The sequence below is a fragment of the Rattus rattus genome, chromosome 6 (genome assembly GCF_011064425.1).
Source record: "Rattus rattus isolate New Zealand chromosome 6, Rrattus_CSIRO_v1, whole genome shotgun sequence".
In the NCBI taxonomy this organism is placed as follows: Eukaryota; Metazoa; Chordata; class Mammalia; order Rodentia; family Muridae; genus Rattus; species Rattus rattus.
The window spans coordinates 153,989,240-154,006,216 of NC_046159.1; the positions used below are offsets into that span (position 1 = coordinate 153,989,240).

General features: G+C 45.7%; 1 protein-coding gene and 1 non-coding gene across 2 annotated transcripts in view; one reads left to right on the plus strand and one right to left on the minus strand.

The window, feature by feature from the left end:
* The first annotated feature begins 3,234 nt into the window (after positions 1–3,234).
* On the plus strand, positions 3,235–3,338 carry LOC116904823. Its single transcript, XR_004388473.1, has one exon. It is a non-coding gene; the product is annotated as a U6 spliceosomal RNA (small nuclear RNA).
* Positions 3,339–5,097: 1,759 nt separating this feature from the next.
* The window catches only part of Rheb (Ras homolog, mTORC1 binding), a 40,518-nt gene continuing 28,638 nt past the window's right edge, over positions 5,098–16,977 (minus strand). The window contains exons 4-8 of the mRNA XM_032907147.1: positions 12,347–12,429; positions 9,674–9,730; positions 9,528–9,575; positions 8,832–8,913; positions 5,098–5,602 (exon numbers count right to left, since the gene is read on the minus strand). Of these exons, the coding sequence (XP_032763038.1) occupies positions 5,510–5,602; positions 8,832–8,913; positions 9,528–9,575; positions 9,674–9,730; positions 12,347–12,429 (363 nt within the window). The 3' untranslated portion in view covers positions 5,098–5,509. The remainder of the gene's footprint in view (positions 5,603–8,831; positions 8,914–9,527; positions 9,576–9,673; positions 9,731–12,346; positions 12,430–16,977) is intronic.

The window sequence follows — 16,977 nt, forward strand, 5'->3', positions numbered from 1 at the left end:
AACTCAGCTATGCTGCTAGCCTTCCGATGGTCAAAAGTGGGAGGCGGCGGGAGGAGTGCAAGAACGCCATTTTACTTCATTCTAAACTTTCCCCTTGGGGATGGAAGGGAGCTAGCTCTGAGGAGCTTTCTGAGCAACGCATTGGAAAGCGTTCGGTCTCAAAGGTGCACAGCAGCCGGAGCCTCTGGAAAGAGTTCGGGTTGAGCACTTTATTTCTCAGGCTCACAGGCACTACAGATGGAGATTTTTTTTTTTTTTTTTTTTGCGGGGGGAGGAGTACCCCTCTTCAAGATTAGAAGCAGCATATGCTGGGTTCCCTACATAATTCTAGATCATCAGTGTTGCATTCTGAGTCTGCATCGCCCATGGCAGTGAGCACCAAGAGTGAAGAAACCTTCCCGCCTGCGATAGGAGAGGGACTGACAACTGAAGGCCTGGCATTGCCATGCTGTGGACAAACAGCGGGGCGTCCGACTGCCGCAGTGGATGGAGCTCCCACAGCATGGAGGAGGCAGGCCTCAGAGACGTGTGTACACATCCCACAGGTGGGTGGCCATTGGTCAGGACTGGCCACAGTACCCAAGGGGACAGCTGGCAAGAAGGTAAGCTTCCTACAACTCTGACACAAAGAGCCAAAGGGCTTCTGTAAAGCTGTGAGACAGAGGGGAGGGGCTGGAGAGATGGCTCAGAAGTTAAGAGCATATACTGCTTTTGCGAAGGAACAAGTGAGATTCCTAGCACTCAGACTCGGCAGCTCACGACCTCCTGTAACTGTATCTCCAATGCTTCTGGCCTCTATGGCCACCACACACGTGCACATACCTAGATACATAATTAAAATTAAACTAAAAAACATGAAATATGACCACTGGGTCTCTTCCCCTTCCGTTTCAGGGCTGGGCCTGAACCTAGGCTTCCTGCACAGGGAGCTCTGTACCACACCACAGTTTTGTTTTGCTTTGACCTGAGACAGGATTTCTCTGTTTAACCCTGGCTGTCTTGGAACCCACTCTATAGACTAGGCTGGCCTTGAACTCAGGGATCTGCCTATCTCTGCTTCTTGAGTGCAGTGCTGGGACTAAAGGTGTATGAGGACACATCCCTTTCATCTCTCGATTTTTAATAAGCAGTTACGAATCTGGTAAAGGCATTCAGCATATGCAAGTGTCATTTCATGGCAGAAACAAGTGAATGGAGTTATACACACACCAGCTTGCTTTCACTAGCTACTGAAATCAACTTGGTATTAATCTGAGTAGGAGTGTTAAGAATTAAGATGTTGTAAATTCTTAGGGTAAGCAGAGGAACTTGAAGTGGTTCAGTACACAGACAGACACTTCATCTGTTTCCCAGCTCCAAGTGTGACATACGGGGAGGGACAGGGGGCCCTGCAGTGCAGCAGCGAGGCAGATCTTCAAGGGCTCAGGGCCCTGATGACAATCAGCTCCAAGATCTGCTGCTTGGGATGAAGCACCAGGGCTTGAGCACACTAAAGGTGCCTCGGGTCAGTGTGGAAGCCTCTAGACGAGACGAAGAAGAGACAACACTGAAGGCCAAGCGAAGGACAGACAGGTATGGGCCTGAGTCTCCTGGTTCTAGAACAGACTGCACCAGTGATAAATGAGCTTAGGGCTTGGAGGCATTAGCAAAACCACACTTGGCCTTCATGGTGCTCAGTCTAGATTTAGCATAAATACTGGTGCAGGATTTTAAGTGATGGAGGAAGTCTGTTTTACCCACCGGAGGGTGTGCAAATGCAGATCTGGATGGGATGTAACGGAGAAGAGGGAACACAGGTGTGCTGTATGGGAGAGCAGGGGACAGAGGCTGGAAAACATGCTGGTCAAGCACCCGCGGACAAGCTGAAACCCTCGAGGCAGACCACATGTTGGAGTGCTGGGTATGGTGACAGAAGCCTGCTGTACCAGAACTCAGGAGACTGGTACAATGACTGAGTTTGAAACCAGCCTGGGTTGCATGGTAAGATACCCCAAAAAAAGGAAACAACAAAGCACACTAGAAACACACATGAGCAAATTCAAGTGGATAAAGCTGGAGTCCAGGGATAAGGTGGGGACAGAAAACCCACCAGGCAGAAGAGTTCATACACTCATTTTTTTTTTTTTTTTTTTTTTTTTTTTTCAGAGCTGGGGATCGAACCCAGGGCCTTGCGCTTCCTAGGTAAGCGCTCTACCGCTGAGCTAAATCCCCAGCCCCTATACACTCATTTTTAACATTCTTTTCTTCTCCCTCCACCTCAGATCTGATCCTTGAAGGCATCCCAGTAAAAGCTATGAATGCATAAATGAAGGCAGAAGAAAGGCCCAGTGAGAAGCTTAACAGAAAAAGCAAGACTAATGCCCCAAGCCACTGGAAGACACCAGGAAACCCTAGGACTCAAACACAGCAGCCGGATATGTGCACTGTGGCCGGAAAGACAGCAGAAAACAACAGGAGAGGTGGCTGGGGGCTGGCTATGAGGCTATTAAGATCTTTTAGGGAAGCCTATGTAGATAGCTAGTGAAGAAATGTCAACCTGGGAGAGCAGAGCAGACAGCTGCTTTAGCAAAATTCCATGTAAGTCTTACCTTGTAATGTGATCTTCCTTGTACTTTGAGACTCGATTTTGAGCTGTAAAATACTTTTTTTTTTCTTTTTTTCAGAGCTGAGGACCGAACCCAGGGCCTTGCGCTTGCTAGACAAGTGCTCTACCACTGAGCTAAATCCCCAACCCCGTAAAATACTTTTAAATATAAACCTTTTACATTTGTGTTTCCTGTAGCTCAGTAAGTCTAAGATTGCTTTCATGTGCCAAGATAAACATTACCTTTTCTGACACATTATCTAGAGCTCCCCAAGTAGCTAGAGTGGCTGGCAGCTCCAGGAAGCCTCTGTCTCGGCTCCCCAGTAAGGGCTTTTTAAAAATACTGGGACTCTGATCTTCGGTCCTCATGTTTGCACACTTTCCCCACTGAGTCATCTTCCCAGTCCCTGCAAGTGTTTACTGGACGAAATGGTAGATAGGAGAGGAAGGAACCCATCACCTCTCACCCTCTCACTCCTTGGGCAATGCCCGCAGGCACGATATGCACTTCATTATGTCGGCGGTAGCATTTGCTTGGTATCAGAAATGGCTCTGCGAAATTTTAACTGGGAAGGGGCTCCATTTACAAAGCAAGCTCACAGGAAAGGCTCAGGAAAAATAGTGGAAAAGGGTGCAGAAAGATCATAGGAATGCTTGCTTCGGCAGCACACACACTAAAATGGGAATGATACAGAGATTAGCATGGCCCCTGCGTAAGGATGGCTTGCAAATTCATGAAGCTTCCATATTTTTAGGTCGGTAATGGGGGGAGGATGAGGAGGGGAACACCCATCTAGAAGGGGGGTGGAGAGGTTAGGGGGATGTTGGCCTGGAAACCGGGAAAGGGAATAACATTTGAAATGTAAATAAGAAATACTCAATTTAATAAAGATGGAAGAAAAAATAAAAGAAAAAGCAACCCCAACTCAAAAAAAAAAAAAAACAAAAAAACAAAAAAACAAAAAACAGGAGCTAGAGGATGGGGAGCTGTGAGATACAAGGGGGACAGAGTGCTAAGATACTGTCTACGAGGAGGACAGGAGTGCTGTGAGATACTGTCTACTAGGAGGACAGGAGTGCTGTGAGATACTGTCTACTAGGAGGACAGGAGAGATACTGTGCTGTGAGATACTGTCTACGAGGAGGACAGGAGTGCTGTGAGATACTGTCTATGAGGAGGACAGGGAGATACTGTCTACTGGGGAGGACAGGATGCTGAGATACTACTAGGAGGACAGGGTGCTGTGAGATACTGTCTACTACTGGGAGGACAGGAGTGCTGTGAGATACTGTCTATGAGGAGGACAGGAGCGCTGTGAGATACTGTCTACTAGGAGGACAGGATGCTGTGAGATACTGTCTACTAGGAGGACAGGAGTGCTGTGAGATACTGTGTACTAGGAGGACAGGAGTGCTGTGAGATAATGTCTATGAAAGAGGACAGGAGCACTGTGAGGTACTGTCTATGAGGAGGACAGGAGTGCTGTGAGGTACTGTCTATGAGGAGGACAGGAGCGCTGTGAGGTACTGTCTATGAGGAGGACAGGAGTGCTGTGAGATACTGTCTACTAGGAGGACAGGAGTGCTGTGAGATACTGTCTACTAGGAGGACAGGAGTGCTGTGAGATACTGTCTATGAGGAGGACAGGAGTGCTGTGAGATACTGTCTACTAGGAGGACAGGAGTGCTGTGAGATACTGTCTACTAGGAGGACAGGAGCGCTGTGAGATACTGTCTATGAGGACAGGAGTGCTGTGAGATACTGTCTACTAGGAGGACAGGAGTGAGATACTGTGAGGACAGGAGAGGTACTGTCTATGAAAAAGGACATGGCTCCTGCACTCACAGACTCAATGCAACTAGTTACCACAGAAGATAAAGACAAGAGCTAACATTCCAATAGGAGGCAATAAACGGGTGCAGGAGAGAACATGAAGATGTCAGAGGAATGTGTTAGAGGTGTTTGGGGCCATGTGGGAAAAAGAGTTGGGACTATAGAATCATGGACTGAAGAGATGGCTCATTAGTTAAGAGCACGGACTGCTCTTCCAGAGGTCCTGAGTTCAAATCCCAACAAGAACATGGCTCAGAACCATCTGTAATGAGATCTGAGGCCCTCTTCTGGTGTGTCTGAAGACTGTGACAATATACTTATATATAATAAATAAATAAGTCTTTAAAAAAAAAAAAAAGAAAATACTGTATAGTGCGGCAGTGGTGGCACACGCCTTTAATCCCAGAACTTTGGAGGCAGAGGCAAGTGGATCTCTTAAGTTCAAGGACAGCCTGGTCTACAGAGTGAGTTCTAGGACAGTCAGTGCTGTTACACAGAGAAACCGTGTCTTGAAAAAGCAAACAAAACAAAAACAAACAAAGGGTGTGCACCAGCATGCCCCATCCCAACATGGTTTAAAACCACATCGAGCAGCAGCACGAAGGACTAAGGTTTGCAGCTACTTTATTTACAAGTATACATTTAACACAATGAGATAAACACTGATAGACTGAAGGACTAAGGTTTGCAGCTACTTTATTTACAAGTATACATTTAACACAAGGAGATAAACACTGATAGACTGAAGCCTAGCTAATAGTAGTGTAACGTGTATCATTTTGATGATTACATTATTTTAAACAACAAACTACACTGAAAAATTAATGCCGATAAAATTCTTGGTCATAATATTAAGAAATACAATATATAAATTGAAAATATGATTGTTTAAAATTTGAAAATGGAAGTGAACTCATTTGGACAGAGTCAGACGTTAACATAATCTGAGAGGGGAGGACCTCTGACCCAAATGACATCGTTCAGGTTAACAGAAGAAAACAGAAGCCTAGTTTTATCTTCAAGGATGACGGGCAGCTTGCTTCCTCAGGTGGAATACACTCGCAGTGTCCTCAGGCTCTGCAGCAGGCGCGTCACATCACTGAGCACGAAGACTTCCCTTGTGAAGCCGCTCCGTCAATCTTTTCTGCTTCCAAAATTATCCTTCTAAAAACATCCACAGCAGTCTGAAGAGAAGTTAAGAGCAGCGACAGGGTTAGTTCTCAGTAGACTCTGATAGCTGTTCATGACCAACAAGACTGAGAAGGGCAGGCACCCATCTGTTCTTCAGGGCCATATGGGGACCAGAAGGTCCCTAGAAGACCCATAAGGCCCGGGACCTTCCTTTGTCACAGTGACCAGCACCAGCTCCCACTCTGCTCGGCCCCATGCTCTCTGCCCCATGCTCTCCGATGCTCCCTGGATAGTTGGTCCAGCTCTACTCTGGCCTGACTTCCTCTTGTACCCTCTGCAGCTCCTACAGGGTCCCTTTCTCCTAGGACCTTTGGTATCCCAGTCCTCTTCTTGCCCATCCTGCTCCTGCAGACCACACTTCTCTCGGCGCCCCCAAACTTCAAGTCTGACTACATTCTGTCATTCTGTGTTTCTCTGGGCTGCGACTACAGATGCTCCATCATCCACAGCTAGTCCTCCTGTGCACCATGCCACCAATTACAAACCCGTCTAGTCTAGTTCCTCCCAGTCTTGGTCTCCTCTAGTGATTTCAACCCAATCTTAGTCCTGCAATCATAGTCAAACTCCTCTGGCAACTTTAGAAAGATCTCCTTTTGGGGTTGGGGATTTAGCTCAGTGGTAGAGCGTTTGCCTAGCAAGCGCAAGGCCCTGGGTTTGGTCCCCAGCTCCAAAAAAAAAAAAAAAAAAAAAAAAAAGAAAGATCTCCTTTTTCTGAAGGGTGATGAGAACTGTCAGTCTCTGTCCTTTAAATACAAGAACTTTGATTATGGAAATTAAAGGCTATTGTTTTTAGAAGGCAGGACTTGGCTCAGGCCACCTCACTATCAGGAGTCAACTCACTCTAATATCTACTTTACGTGTCCCAACATAGGTATCCATTAGCTTGGAGAGTCCATAAGGCTCAATCTGGCAGAGCTGGTGTCTGGCTCCGCTGACAGTCCTCCTGCTCTAAGGCTAACCACTTTCTCTTCTCTAGGTCAGCTTTGGTCTCACAGTACTGAACCCACTTACTCAGCAAGCATCCACCAGCATGTGCACACTGCTCAGCCCAGGGGAGCCTGGACCTGTCACAGGAGCATGACAGGAACCCTTGATGAGAATCAGGTCACCGAGCTCCAGTCCTCCAGAGGTACCTGGCCCTCCCACCTCACCGACCCTGGCTCATGGTTGGTCACTTGTTCTCTAGTTCACTGGAAAACAGACGCTGCCGTCACAAGAGAACACCATGCTCACCACCACAGCCATGCACACCCTCTGCTCCCATGCGCAGTGACCAAGTCTACCATCTGACTAAGTACAAGCCAGCACAGCGCTCCTCTCTTTTGAAGTAAGGGCCACCGTGGGCTTCGCTTCCCTGCTTATCAGAATGTGATTCTGAGGAAAAGGCCAGGCTGTGGATGGGTCTGAAACTAGTTCTTCTGCCTATACCGTAAGTTAGAGATCCTCAAGTTCTCAACTTTTCTAGATTTCTTATTTCTAAAATGAGATAGTTCAACAGATACTTTTGAGAACAGAGGAGACAAGCAATAATATCTCATTCAATTCCAAGTGCAGGCACCATTAGTGCTAACCTCCTTCTTGCTATCTGGACTTCACTGTCTGTTTCCCAGCTGAGCTGATTCAAACAGAGGACCTGGACATCTGAGCTGGATCAACAGGAGGGCATAAAGGTCAAGTGAGCCCACCTCAGATATCAATGAGTGCTTCAGAGGGAAGATGGGACCATTCAATTCAGCTGGGTGCATCAAGGAGCCCAGGAAGAGTGAAACCTGAGTGAAGACCTTGAGGCTGAGGAATTTCCTCATGGGAAAGGCATAGCAGCACAGAAAGGGTTCAAACAGACTCTTGGCTCCTTGGCCTTGACAAGCAGCTAGCTAGCTCTGTGAGCCTGGAGATTCCTCAGAGAGGTAAAGTCATCTTAGTGGTAGATCAAACAGGCTCCACAATGAAACTTAACTACTATTAACTACCAGAGGATGCAAGCAGACAATGGGGCAGGACATTTTAAGCTTAAGCAGTGTCCTCCCTGTGCTTGAAGAAGCAGTAGAGGTCTGTGTATGTGACTGGAAGGCAGAGCACAGGCTGCCGCATGCTAAGGACTTGAGCATGCTCTAGGAGGCTGAAGCGTGTGGTCTACCCAAGGAAGGCCAGGCAGCAAAGGGGAAGGAAGAAAGTAAGGGAGTGGAGGAATCAGATACCACAGGTCTGGACAAAAGAACAAGTTTAAACTGAAGCTATGAATAAAAACAAGCAGAGTTCAGTGGCGCTCTCTGGTGCGGAGACAACACACCCCTTAAAGGGATAGTCACAGGGCTGAAACTGGGAACAAAATAACACTTAATTTCTGTGCTAAAATAACCATGCAACCCCAAGAGAAAACAGAGCTTGGTGGGCTTGCAAGTTGTAAGGTAATTCTGCTTACCGCAGGTTCAGACTCTGCATTACAGAGGCAGCTCCCACTCCCATGGGGAATGTTCCTCAAATGAACTTAAAAGTGAGCTAACAAATCCTGCACTCCAAAGAAAAAAATTCCCCGCTTTGTGCCACAAACTGTGACGTGTTGGCTCAGCGTCCTCGGGGCCAAGCTGTTAACTTCTTTTTTCTTACCGATGAATCCATCCCAGGCTGGCCTAGGCCCAAAGGTTCTGCAGGGCAGTCTCCTAACAGCCCCGTGCCTGCTGTGCTCTATGTATTCTTCATCCCACGGGCTTTCTCTGCCTTTGCCAGGCCCACAGGGAAGGGCCAGGCCCGAGTCAGGTGCATGCCGCCACCTTCCTGTCCCTCCCACTCACCCAGCTTTGTCTGTCTGAATTGTGGACTGTGCAAAGGAGCCAAGAAGTAGGCCAGTGTATTACTTACAATAAAAGCAATCATTTATAAAATCAAAACCATGCATCTGACCCCTCTGCACTGTAAGGGACACAGTCACAGTTAGGTCTCCTTGTCTGCGTCTTCCCTCTGTCCTGCCTATGGCGACAGTCCCAGGAGCAAATATCCTCTCAACAAAACGCCCTCTCAACAGGCCTTCTAGGCCTACCAGAGCAGAGTGTTTACAAAACTCAGAAACTATTAGTAGCTTTCTACAACACTCCAGAGTTGGCGTTAGAAATGGCAGATGGTTAAATGAGCAGGATTAAAAAATGACAGGTAAGACGCCGACTGAAGGAATATGTGCTGGTAACTAATGGGAATGACCTTTAGTTAATTTTAGGAACTACACACCTGATTTTCTTTTGCAGAAGATTCCAAAAAAGCTGCATTCCAAGATTCTGCCAAAGCCTTTCCTTCTTCATAACTGATCACCCTAAAGAGAGAAGAAAGTCCTGATTCTTTGTTCTCTGTCATTTAAAAAGCTATGACTAATTCAGCAAACAGGCCCCACTTTGATCAACTTTCCTGTAAGTAGAACCATGTGCTCTACATTGTCAGGAAGCGATGAGGGAGCACTTAATTCTGCATGGCTGGAACCCAGCAGACAAGCCTCGAGTCATCTATGTGCTGACATCTATGTGCTGACAAGTCTTGCAGGTTCAGAAATGTGACTGCTTCCCACTACTGCAGTCCCAACCTCAATCTGCTGGCCACAGCAAGGTTTTAAACAATGCAAGGCCAGGGTAAATCCCACCAGGGTCATAGCTCATGTGTTCACCTGAGCACCACCAACCCAGGCTGTTCTCAGCTCCGTGGACATGGTGTTCTTGCCCCTGCTCATCACAACGAGTGTGCAAGGGCACTGTGTGAAAACCAAATAATACCTGTCATGCTAACTAACCCAAGACAGTTTCCCAGTTTGCTCCTTGTTCTAAACCAGTGTGGCATTTACCCTGCACATTGCTTCTGCTGTACAGAATGGCAACCATGAGAACAGAATTTTTGGCATTTTGGTGACTAAATTTTTTGGACTTAAGAGCTACACACCTTTCCATATGCAGGTCCTTCTTATTTCCGACCAACATAATCGGTATCCTACGAGGAGAGAAGACGAGACAGGTGAGTGAGCCTCAGTGTTCCCACTGTAGGCGATGCTCGCACACCCTTCTAGACACAGCAACTGTGCTACTTACTGCACTTTCCCCACCATGTCCAACAGCTTGCCGTGGATAACTTTAATTACTTCAAAGCTACAAGACAAAAAGCATGGAACATCGTTGTAATGGAGAAATTAAAAAACTTACATTTACAGGAGGAAAACATATACCACAGATCTCTTCCCATAGGACACTCAGGATTTGTACTGTGACTACTCTACGTCTTACACTTACTCTTAGGTCTAGCACTGGGCCCACAAACCACAGCACCTACTGGACCCCCAAACTGCATCTATCAAAGAACAGAATGTTTGAATGCAAATCGGAAGGTCTTCTGAGGTGGTGTGCCCCAGTGATCAGCCCTGTTCCCCCAACACTCCCACCCCTTTTTTGAGGCAGTCTCAAGGTATAGCCCTGGCTGGCTTAGCCAGTTCTGTCTGCCCCTATGTCCACAGTGCTGGGGTTGGAGAGACGTGTATACCACACTTGGCTCCCCTTCCTTTTCTAAGTACCATTATCCACTGGGTGATGCCAACCTCTTGATTTTTATGATCATCCACATCCACAGTGACTGCTTTCCACTACTACAGTGCCAACCTCCATCTCTGGCCACAGCAGATGGTATCAACCTGATACAATCACTGAACATGTCACAAAGATTAGCCTAAAAACCTGCCGCAGTGGGATCCTCACACCTCTGACCGCTGGTTAACAGACACCAGCCATTCCCATTCTCCGTCAGCCTGGTACGAGCATCAACCGCACACACTGCATTACTTGTGAGGCTGCCCAGAACCCGACTCCTTTCTGCAGTCACTTTGAAGCCTAGCTCTTCGGAGGCAGAGGCAGGTGAGTGGGAGGGCAGCCTGGTCTACATGTGAGTCTCAGGACAGCTAGGGCTACATGGTGAGACCATTTATCAGCTGGGCATGGTGGCACACCTTTAGTCCCAGCACTCCCGAGGCAGAGGTAGGTGGATCTCCGTGAGTCTGAGGCTAAACTGCTCTATACAGTGTGTTTCAGGAGTGTCAAAGCTACATAATGAGACTCTGCTTAAAAAAAAAAAAGAGTCCCAAATAGTAGAGAGTGAAAAAGATGATTTAATGATTTAGTGAAAGAAAAAGCAAACAGAACAAAACTAAAACATAAAACACAGATTAGTGCAATGTTTATAGTATATTTTTGGGTATCCCCTAGAGTTATTTCTACATTTCTCCAACTGTTTCCCAGGATGTGGAGCTGGCCAGGTTTGTTTTAACTCAGGTATAAGCAGGGACTAGCAGCAAAGGGTCTGTTCAGAGAACCTGGTTTCCAGTGACACACCAACACTTCAAGGTAGGAGCCCTGCCATGGATGCAGTTGGGCGGACATACACATGGAGGAGGAGGAAACAAATTTCTGTTACCAACAGTGTGCAGTGATTAAGGGCCTAGGCCCTGCCAATAAGGCTAACTGAACAGTTGAAATGTTGTTAGGTAGGGCCAGTAAGGAACTGAACTTTCTATTTTGTTAAATTTGAGCTGATGTTAGTAGCCACATATGGCAAGGACAGAACAACTCCATCCCTGCAGTCAAGCTCAACTAGATAGCTGCCTTGACTGTGGAGCGGGCAACCAGTCAGTGTCACAGAGCCTCTGCAGCCCTGGGCAAGTTCCTTTAGCAGCTATGTGTCTAATTTCTCTCTACAGAGGTGAGTACAAGGCATCTGAAGAGGGTTTCTTATGGCCACAGTCAGTGGTGGGCTGTTTTACAATTATCCTCTTCATGTGTGCATGGGTAGGTATGCAGTATGGCTGACCTAAGATGCCTTCCTTAGTCACTCTGATTCTCTGAGACAGGTTCTTACTGAAGCTGGAGCTTGCTGACTGGCTGGACTGGCTGGCTATCCAGCCCCAGGGATCCTTCTGTCTGGAAGCAGAGATTTCAGCACAGGCCATCATGCCTGGCTTTTACATGGGTGCTGTAGGTCCAAACTCAGGCCCTCATGCTTGGACAGTGGAAATACTTTATCAACAGAGCTGCCTCCCAGCATCAGTAACACATCATTAAAAGGCAGACAGGGTGACAGACTAACATTTCTCACACTGAAAAGACCCCAGCTAGCCATCAAACTTCTACCAACACTGGAAGTTCTATGAACCTTCAAGACAAGCTGCTCCCATTGTCATGAGCTCTACTTGTGTGCTCGGCCACATCTGTTTTGTCTGCTGCAACAGACCACTCCTTTTTCTGACAATGGATGCCATCCCTGCTAACAAATGTGTTGCTTAAAAGAACCAGAATTAATTCTCATTAACAAAGCAGTGGCTGCATTTCAGTCAGTGAAACCTTATTATTCAAAGGTCTCGTTTCAGAAATCCACATGAGAAAGCATTCAAACAAACTCAAGTCCCTAAATTATATTGCTAAGTCAATTCCATATTAATATAGCAAAACACACAAAACAAAACCAATTTACTATTTCCCATTTACATACCAGAAAAGCTCAGTTCACATTCAAGTAAGAAAGCAGATTTTATTCTATCAGTGTGACGGAATGCACTGAGGACTCTATCCCTATAATAAATAGATTGCTTCACAAGGAAAAAAAAAAAATCACTGAAGACATTCAGTGTAGTAATCAATTCTAACTGTTACTATTAATTCTAGCATAATCTTTTAAAAGGGTCTATGTATAGTAAAAACTCAAGCAAACTGCTAGAGTCTTACCTTTTGATTGATGTAACAGAATACACAAGAATATAACCATTAATATCTATGGAGTATGTCTGAGGAAAAATGGAATATTCATCCTGTGGGGAAAAAATTAATTACATTTGAGTAGTCTTCATCAAGCAGCGTAAACAATCTTTATCCCAAGTTTTTCATGTATTATTTAAAGAGATTAAACCAAAGGAAAAAATGTTATGCCAGATAGAGCTATACAAGAACCTGCCTGGAAGAAAAAGAAAAAGAATGTCGGGGGTGTGTTTGATATATGAAGAAAAATTCAACATTCCCAAAAGACTGTGTCAAGGTCTTCAATGAAAATATGCAGGGTCATGGGGCAGTCAATAATTACTGCTAAGTTAACATGTGAGCAGACTGATAAAAATGAGTTTAATAAAGGAACGATTCTGCAGGCACTTGAACAAACCCCTAAAGCTACAGTAACAGCTCGTCCTGGCTCATGAATGAAGTGACTGGAAAATGTAAAGAGATGCGGTCGTGTACGGGAATGAGGTACAAACCACAGTACCCTCAAAAGCAGCAGAGATGGAGAGCAGCACGAACTGCAAATGCGAGCACAGAGCCTTTAGATTCCCTGTGATCGCTCAGTTTGTACTTGAGCAGAACTGTACTCCATACAGGAGTGAAGACTCAGATAAAAGTGGCTGGCAGCGAAGTGCTTGCCTCGTAGAGCTTGAGGGACAGAGGTGAGATTCCCAAAGCCTGCGTGAAGAGTAAGCAGTGCCGGCCGGCCTGTGTGCACACAGGTAGATCACTGGCTCACTGGCCAGTCTGTCACACCAGCTCCATGAGTGGGAGGGTCAGTAAGAGGCTGAGTCTAAAAGGACAGAGTCAAGGACAATGGAGGAAGACACACACCACCAACCTCTGGTCCTTACCTGTGTCCACACCTACTAACCCACGCACGGACACACAACATTCCTTCCATACACACTAGTCACCAGTTACAATGATAAACTAGGATGTTCACGGCAGCACCACTGTAGAAGCACTACTGACAACCTAACAGGTCAATAATTATGGTACAGTCTACAGCTGCTTGCCATGTGGTCACCAGGGGCCATGTGCTTAAGAAGTAAGTTCCGTGGTAGAAGTCTATCTTTTTTTTTTTTTTTTTTGATAAAAAGAGAAAAAATACAATACCATATTTACATGTTCTTTGTGTATTATAATGGTATAATACAGTGTTATGCCTTACTATATTCTAATAAAATTTAATTTTTAAACTATAAATATTTAAAACACAATTTTTTTGGGGGGGGTTTCAAAACGGTTTTTCTATGTAGCCCTGGCTGTCCTCAAACTCAGAGATCTGCCTGCCTCTGCTTCCTGAGTACTGGAATTAAAAGTGTGTGCTACCACAGTCTGGTAAAGCATGATTTTTAATGATAAAATTGGTTACATTATAACTGTCGAATAGATCCATCTATAGTTTTAAAATATATTTTTCTAAATCTCTTGTCTTTGTTTTGAGATAGGGTTTCGATGTAGCCCAGGCTGGCCTCATTCAAATATGCTATGCTGCCAAGGACTAATTTGAAGTCCTGATCTTCCAGCCCTTCTTTAGCATCAGGAGTATATAGGTTAGTGCCAAGCATGTCTCACCTCAAAATTAGGCCAATCCAAAATGTCTCCTGAAAACTCAAAGTAAGCAAGCTGATTAAGCACACTCATCCTTCTCTTCGGCTGGGCAATTAAGCCACAACGACAGTCGTGTAGTGTGCGTACTGTCTATCTATACTGATCTGGTCAACAATGTGGTCCCGAGAGATTATAGCTGATCTGGAAAATCCTCACTGCCTAGTGACACCCACTGCACCGGGCCCTCACTGCCGCAGCAGCACTGGAGGCTTAGGAAGAGTGTAGTCTAAAGCCAGGTACTATGTGCTCACTTATTTTACTACTGTTTTGGTTTTCCAAAACAAGGTTTCTCTGGGTATCCCTAGCTGGCCTCGAACTGACAGAGATCCACCTGCCTTTGCCTCTGGAGTACTGGGATTAAAGGTGTGTGCCACTACTGCCTGACAAACGTTTATTTAATTTGGAGACAAGGTTCACTATCCTACTTCAGCCTCCAGAGTGCTGGGATTACAGGCATGGTGTGTACCACCTATATCCTGCTATATACATAATTCTTAAAAAACAAAAAACAAAAAAACAACAGAAAATGCTGATTTATTATTTTTGTGTATGTTTGTGTATGTTGAGTTTAAATGCATCACATGTGTGCAGATACCTGCAGCGGTCAGAAGAGGGTGATGCCGGAACAGGAGTTACAGGTGTTGTGAGCCAACCAGTGTGACCATAAAGTTCAGGTCGCCTGAGGTGCTCTTAAGTACTAAGCCCCCACATACAACCTTAACAACAACAGTGAAATCTCCTAAAGTCCTACTTTTCAGAATGACCTTGTTATAAGTAACATATGATCATGTTTGTGCTGATATAAACTATAAAGTAAAAAGTACTTGCAATTTATTATGACTATTTATGGTGTACATTTTTTAAACATGCAGACTATTGTATAAATTTATTAGATGATGATGATGATGATGATTTTGAGATATGGTCTTATTATACTGTTCATGATGATCCTTAACTCTAGAGATCCTCCTGCCTCAGCCTCTCAAACTCACAACTGTCTGAATCCCTAGTTCCAGCATATCCGATGCCCTCTTCTGGCCTGTGTGTAGTGCATTTATGCGGTGCACAGACATTCCTGTAGGCAAACACCCATGTGCAGACAGTAAAATGAATGTAGCTATAAGCACCAGCCCTCACTGTTTAGTACCAGCCTCGCCCCCTAGAACTGATCAACCCGAAGCCAGAGGTAGGAGATTCAGTCTCTAAGTTTTCTGTGGAGTAAGGACAGAATGGCAGCAGCTAGAGAGGCCATGTTTTACTGCTGTGAACTACACACAAATTATTAATATTAGCAAAGGTGTGAATTATTCAAAGTAGTCAACTCTGGATGCATTATCTAGTAACAAAGAACTCGCCAGAATGTCAGTAGTAACCCAAGTAAGTACTACTCTGAAGTATAGAGTACATATGATCCCCAAGCCAGGAGCCTGTCAATTTTTATTATCTGCATATCAGACTATTAAAACCACGTAAGACTGTTTGATGCCCGCCCAACTGTGTGTTCATGTTTAGAGCAAAGCACTTCCTCAGGAGAATGTACCTGACCTGTGTTGATTCAGAGAGCCACAGAAGACATCCCCCCCCACCACCACTCTACTCTGGCTCTGCTTAATGTCTCTATCAATAGCAGGGACGAGCACCCTCTGGTCTGAGGACATCAAGTCTACAGAAACTTCAACCTAATGATCCTGTGCAGGCTGATACCAGGAAAGCATTGGGGCACAGCAAAACTCATCCTCTGTCTCCAGGTCACTGGAGAAGTAAGAATAGCTGAGATTCAAAGCCTAAAACTCAAGAGATCCATCTGCCTTTACCTCTTGAGTGTCACCATGCCCCACCCGACTCAAAGCTTCCAGACTTAGTCCCCACTTTCTAGGGGTTTAAAAAAGATTCCAAGGGTTGGGGATTTAGCTCAGTGGTAGAGCACTTGCCTAGCAAGCGCAAGGCCCTGGGTTTGGTCCTGAAAAAAAGGAAAAAAAAAAAAAAAAGATTCCAAAGATACAAAAGCAGACTGAAGCCAAGGTAATATCAAGAGTCCTAGTCGAAATATCTTTGCCCAGGACCCTAAGTTTAAACCTGGTTTATCAACAACATTAGTAACAGTCTCCCTCACATTAAATGTGTCTTTAATTTAGGTAATAAACTGTCTATTCAACTACAAGGATGAAGCAAAGCCTGCAAAATTGAACCAAATTTCTACTTCAGGGATTCCCCCTACTAGTTCTGAGAGGCATGCTGTCTATGCCATTGCCATCTCTTGTTTTAATGAGCCCTGCTGATGCCTGTTTCCCTCGACCCCATAGGCCTGGGAGGAAGGTGCATGCCACAGTGCTCTAGAAGCTCAGGGTCTCACACGGTCGGGGTTTACTTGCTTCCAGAACAAGAACTCCAGGCTTCCCTAAGTGCTAACACCCCTCTGTTCAGCTGTTTCCTGCTTCACACCCTCCTTCTGTGCTGACTTCACGACAAAACAGAAGGAATTAGTTTCTAAGTATGGAACAGATCCCATTATTTTAGGTCCCATACAAACGCCTCCGTTCAGCACTGCAGAGATTAGACCACTCGCCTGCACCCGCTCTTCTGACCTTTGTGACTGCACTGCATGGGCAGGGAGAGTCAGAGCTGGAAGCCCAGCTCATCATACTCCCCGCCCGCCTTCCAGTGAACAGGGACAGACTCAGTCTAACAAAATGGTTTCCAGGAAAGGCAGCACTGGGTGCTATGGAAACAAGGCAGCTCAGCTGTCAAAGGATCTTGTGTTCCCAGAGTACTCTTACTTCTTCCTCCTCTGTCCCCAGCCTGTAGCCCCGGCAGACATTCCATACGTCACTGCTGCACTCAGTAACCCGACGATCACTCTTTCTTGTGCAGAGGGATGTGGAAGAACTTAACTTCTGGCAACCATTCATCAAGTAAATCCACAGTTAAATCTGACCATCACACAATCGAACCAATCTGCTGTTTCCCGG